Source organism: Nymphaea colorata, chromosome 8, assembly GCF_008831285.2.
Source record: "Nymphaea colorata isolate Beijing-Zhang1983 chromosome 8, ASM883128v2, whole genome shotgun sequence".
Classification (NCBI taxonomy): Eukaryota; Viridiplantae; Streptophyta; class Magnoliopsida; order Nymphaeales; family Nymphaeaceae; genus Nymphaea; species Nymphaea colorata.
Genome location: NC_045145.1, coordinates 15,399,897 through 15,405,803, shown reverse-complemented (window position 1 = coordinate 15,405,803; position 5,907 = coordinate 15,399,897). Strand labels below are relative to the sequence as shown.

Below are 5,907 nucleotides of genomic sequence, written 5' to 3'. Positions count from 1 at the left end.
TCTCTCTCTCTCTCTCTCTCTCTCTCTCTCTAAATCAATTGCATATTCCCTTGGTTTCTTTGTTCTTACCCTCAACCAAATGTGAGATTTTCCTTTGCTGTGTTTTGACTGTTCTAACTTGCATGACGCGAAACTTAAAGATGTAAATTTATGAGTGTTGACCTGGCCATCTGCGACATGCGCATGTCATGCTGCGTCTTGTTTTAGGAACCAGAGCTATGTAAATTGTAAAGGGGTGCTAGTAGAATTCTTTTAAATTCCTGTCTAACTGATATATGTGGGGGATGGGTTTCCTAAGTTCTGTTTTTTCTCTCGAACATTCAACTCTGTCTCCTCTTTGTTTCTTTTTTTCGTTCTCGTAACTATAATAACAACCATGAATAATATTCATATACACGACATTTTTCGCTTTTCGTCTAGACAGGAAAGCATGTTTCGCGAAGCTCTTTTTTTCGTTCTCGTAACTATAATAACAACCATGAATAATATTCATATACACGACATTTTTCGCTTTTCGTCTAGACAGGAAAGCATGTTTCGCGAAGCTGATTGTGGACAACACGTTTCACTAATAAGACCCCTGTTGCCTGTACATATTTACAGTGAAAAAGGGAATATAAATGATGAGGCCATATGACATGGATAACGGGACATCGTTAGTAGGTCAATCACCTGACGCTGAGAGAATAGACGCGACAGAAACTGCATTGAAACGGTCTACTTTTGATCAATTCGATGGTGATGCGCCCCAATTACACGCAACAGATGACAATGCTCAAATATCAGTCACCTCCATCGTTCGTTCAGCATCCTCAATTTCGGATGACAGCATGAGCGGAATCTGCCATCCACGATGAAATCACGAACGTGTCGTAAACGCGAAAATGGAGTCCTTTCAACCAGCGGGGTTCGTCTCAGACATTTCCCAGTCAACACGCAACGAATCTTTCGGTCATCCCCCTCAGCTAACCCCGGATAAGTTTTTCTGGAAAGATTATTTGAGAAGTACCAGTCTCAAGTGTTAGGGTTGACTCCAAAGTTGGATCACCACCTTCGCCAAGCCAAAAGAGCAAGGAACTCATTTTCTCCCCCCCAGGCCGCATCCCGTTGCCGTTCCTCTCATACTACCTCTTTTTCCTCCTTTCATGCACTCATAAGTCCTCATCTTTCTCCATCTACGACTCCCCACGGCTCACAGGACAAGAACGGTAGCTTGTTTCCACTGACGACATTTTTCGCTACCGGATTCCTCCCTTTGCCGATCAAGTTTCTGCCGATTACACCTCGAGAAACTACCCGCTTCTGAACCGATTCCAATTTCAGAATGATGTACTCGAACATTCACAAAGGCTTCTCGCGAGCCTAACCGCCGATGTTGGAATCCTTCGTTGTCCGGAAAGATACCAGTTCGTACCATTAGAAATACTTTGCTGAAGATCAATAATATAATGAAGCTTTTACCACTAGAATCCGAATGATTAAAGAAGCAACTGAAGAATCTGATCGACGTCCAACTGATTTAAGAAGCGAATGGGAAATCCATTCTCTCAATTGAATGACATCTGGTTTCCGAAGGAAAAAAGGGGTAACCATGGTCGCGCTAAACATGAGATAATGCAAAATATGACGAGAGAAACAAGTTCTCAAAAAGAAACGGCCTACCTGCGAGTATTGCATTACAAATGAGCTTATAATTTTCGAAAGAGAATAAGCAGCCATATTTCTCAGTTATATAATAGCAAATAAACAGACATATTTTTCAGTTATATAAAACAAAATCGAGATACCAACATATGGGGCATTTTGTCTCAAATTGAATCCGAAAAGAATTTTTTTAAGTAATTTTTTTTTTAGTTCTGATTTATTTTGAAAAGAATAAATCTTTTGGTTTGCCATTTTTCCGAAGACTTTATTTTTGAACTTCTTAGTTTTGGTGGTATAACTAAAATGCATGCTTTAAGAGCCTGAATAAATCCTGCCAGTTAGCTTCGTAACCGACAGGCCTACGGGGCTCGGGACTATGGGGGATCGGATTGGATAATCAATCCAGTTCCTACTCGATTCAAACTAAATGGATTGAATCAGGTCTTGACTGATCACAAAAACTTTGTGTTTTATTAAGTTTTGAACCAAAATTTAATTTCCTCTTTGCATCGTTTAATTTGTCATTGTTCTTTTAAATCTAACAATCTTATTCAAAAACCACAATGTATTTGACGGTCGTAATGAAATACATTGACCCACCACATATTTGTTGAATAATACAACGAGAATAAAGGAATGGTACATAATCAGCTTTGTTAGTCATTTGAAGATTTTTCCCCATCAAAGGCCCGTACTTGACCAGGCCTGAGTTTTGATGGGCCTACCAAGACTGCCCCATTGGTCAGTCAGTAAATAAGTCTTGGTAAGTGAAAGGTTTCGGAAGCCTTGGTAGGTTATTGACAAGTCAATGGCCAACAGCTCAAGTCTTTCTGAAAACGAAGTATAGATCTGAGGCAGTATGGTGCAGGGTTTTAATTCAAAGTCCATTTTGTCCTCACGTAGAACAATGGCGTTTATCAAAAGATGACTTGACTTGTCACTTCAGAGGTGCAACTATGGACCACTATGATACAGTAGATCTGCCCAACTGAGTAACCTGTGAAGGGGTTTTGGGGGAAACTGGAATATTTGGTAAACTGGAATTCATCTGAAAATTTGCTTCTTCATATAGGCGAGCCAAGAACGACAAAAATAAATAAAGGTTATGATGTTTTGAATAAATTAACTGCAACCAAGAGGGTAAGTTGTCTTAAGAATATCAGAATAACAATGGTGGGGAGTGAAAACGTTGCTGTTGCTAAGGAGAAAATGAGGTAACGATGGGGAAACTTTTTGGACTGATTTAGCTATCATTATTAAAGCTGCTCTAGTCCAGCTCGTAATTTCTTCATGGCGGAGTAAGTCTGATTTTTTAATCAAGGTCGTTCAAGTCTTCCAATGGTGATGATGTCGCCAGGCTACCTGATAGATTGACCTGATAAAGTCTTCCCTTTGTAAATTCGTCCCGGCATTGAAGTTTTGCACCACCACGTTGTCCATTGAAGACATACATATTCACGGTAAGGTTCTCCGCAGTCCGGCAGGTCGAGAACTCGGATCCTCCCTTGAGCACCTTCCTTTCATGGCCGCCTTCGCCGTTACCGTTCTTCTCTTCCTCCCCATCTTCTCTGCCGCTGCAATATCCGACCAGTATGTAAACTTCACCTCTTTCTCCATCCAAGACTCACCCTGGCGAGTAGACCAGAACAGAGTGCTAGTCTCCCCAGGCGGCAGCTTCGCCGCCGGGTTCCGGCCCCTCCCGACATCTCCCCATCTCTTCCTCTTTGCCGTCTGGTACCGACAATCCAACGAAACTATCGTTTGGGCCATGAACCGTGACTCCCCTGTGAGCAACTCGTCCTCGCTAGTCTTCTCCAAAGATGGGAAGCTCATCCTCAGCCCGACGACGATCTCGGTCAACGCTACTGCCAGTTCCAACTCAACAAAATTGGTGCTAGAGGAGACCGGCGGCCTCCAGTTTGATAGTTGGACCAGCTTCGACGATCCGATGGACACCATTCTCCCCGGCCAGACGCTTCCATCCATCAATCTCGTCGCCAGAAGGAGCCTCGCTGACTACAGATCTGGCTTCTATAATCTCGTGAACTGGACCTCACTGAGCTTCTACGATGAGAAGTACGGAAACATCGACAAGGGGCCTCTAACGAATCTGACAAGCGACGGCCTTCTGAAAGCGAAAACCGGGGACTATTATCTTGCCGATTTCGGGGAAAACGACACGTTGCGCCGGCTGACTCTTGATCCAGACGGCAATCTGAGGGTCTATAGCATGAATCCAGCCAACGGGCGCTGGTTCATCGTCTGGCGGTTGATTCCCAACCTTTGTCGCGTTCCCGGCCTCTGTGGTCTCAACTCCATTTGCATGAGCGACGTTGATGACCAAGTCTCCTGCGTCTGCCCGCCTGGTTTCCGTCGCACGGCGGGAAGTAGATGCGAGCCCATAATCAATATCACTGCCCCTGCTGAAACCAGGTTCCTGCAACTAGACTTTGTCAACTTCACAAAGGGTCTCAACCCGAACGTTACCTCGGCTCCAACTCTGTCCAACTGTGAGACGGGCTGCTTGGACCAACCATCCTGTCGCGGCTTCGTCTACCAATTTGACGGCAGCGGATACTGTGCGCACCTCGAACAATTGCTCGAGGGGCGCTGGTCGCCTGGAACGCTGACAGCGGCGTACATCCGCGTGTCGAAGCGCGAGAACGCGATCACCAACTTCACCGGCCTGACGGAACTGGTGAACACGACGTGCCCTGTTCGCCTCCTGCTGCCGGAAGCCCCCGATATGTCCAATCCGAGGAACAGAAACCTCGCCATCGTCTGCTGCTTCTTCGCTCTTGAGCTCCTTGGAGCAATGGCTTTCTTCTGGACCTTCATTCGGAGGCACACCCACTACAGGGAGTCGGCAGGAAACCTCGGTCTGGATCAGCTGCCTCTTAGGCGCTTCACCCTTGCCGAGCTCACGGCTGCCACCGACGACTTCAGCCACGAGATAGGCTCTGGTGGATTCGGCACGGTGTACAAAGGCGAGCTACCTGACCACCGGGTCGTCGCCGTGAAGCGGCTCAAGTTCTCTTCCCGCTGCAGCAGCGACGCTGAGTTCTGGGCCGAAGCGGCCATCATTGCTCGATTGCACCACCTCAACTTGGTGCGCCTATGGGGTTTCTGCGCCGAGAAGGGGCAGAGGCTTCTTGTCTATGAGTACGTTCCCAACGGCTCCCTTAACAAGTTCCTCTTCCCGGCTGCAGTCAGAGAGCAAGGCGTTGCAGAGGCTCCCATGCTTGACTGGAGCACACGCTATCGCATCGCCATAGGCGTGGCGAGGGCCATCGCTTACCTTCACGAAGAGTGCCGCGAGTGGGTGCTTCACTGTGATATTAAGCCAGAGAACATCCTTCTAGAGAATGATTTCTGCCCCAAAGTCTCAGATTTCGGTTTAGCTAAGCTGGCCACGAAGGCAGACATGGTGAGCATGTCAGGAATACGGGGAACTCGTGGGTACTTGGCACCGGAATGGGCCGGCATCAACCCAACGATCACGGCAAAGGCGGATGTGTACAGCTTCGGGATGGTACTGCTTGAGATCGTCTGTGGCATTCGAAATATGGAGTTTCAGCAATCTTCCATGGAGAGTTGTGAGTGGTATCTGCCCAAATGGGCCTATGAGAAGGCTTGTGTCGAGAAGAAGGTGGAAGACATCTTAGACCCCAGGCTGCTTCAGTCATACGACTGCCGTCAGCATTCTAAGATAGTGGACAGGATGGTGAAGACGGCAATTTGGTGCCTCCAGGATCGGCCTGAGATGCGGCCCTCCATGGGGAAGGTCGCCAAGATGCTGGAAGGGACTGTTGATATCGTGGAGCCACCCCAGGCCACCATCTTCTTCTTGGGACCTTCTCCCTCCCTGTCGCCCCTCCCCGGCCAGAAGAATAGTGCTCCCAAGACGGCAGATGCATAATAAGTTTGTCGATTATCCTTAAGCACCAAATTCGAGTTCAGACAGTTCAGATGTTGAACGGTACTTTACAGTGTCAGGCCCAAGGTTTGTCACCTGTCAGCATTGCCGCATCTGTGCTGTTTCTAAACAGAAGTGCACTCCTAGTGATGCTTCACATTGTTAATCTCCAACACCTGGACTGCTACTTTATGCATAAGCTGCTAAGTTAGTTACCTTTAGGTTTGTATTTTCTTGTAATATTCTGCTGTATAATGTGATGCTAGTGAGGACCTTTCATTACAAGTTGTTCCTTTTCTCGTTTTGGTAATGAACTAAGATGTTATCAGAAGATCAAATACAGTAAC

At 46.7% G+C, this 5,907-nt stretch overlaps 1 protein-coding gene across 1 annotated transcript; it reads left to right on the top strand.

Annotated features, from left to right (window-relative positions):
• The first annotated feature begins 2,948 nt into the window (after positions 1-2,948).
• Positions 2,949-5,863, top strand: LOC116258869 (G-type lectin S-receptor-like serine/threonine-protein kinase At5g24080). The gene has a single exon (XM_031636304.2). The coding sequence runs from the start codon at positions 3,167-3,169 to the stop codon at positions 5,561-5,563; it is 2,397 nt and encodes a 798-aa protein (XP_031492164.1). The 5' UTR covers positions 2,949-3,166; the 3' UTR covers positions 5,564-5,863.
• Positions 5,864-5,907: the final 44 nt, after the last annotated feature.

Bases quoted from the DNA above. Each gene is read 5' to 3' on its own strand.
- LOC116258869 (XM_031636304.2), top strand. From the start codon at position 3,167: ATGGCCGCCTTCGCCGTTACCGTTCTTCTCTTCCTCCCCATCTTCTCT.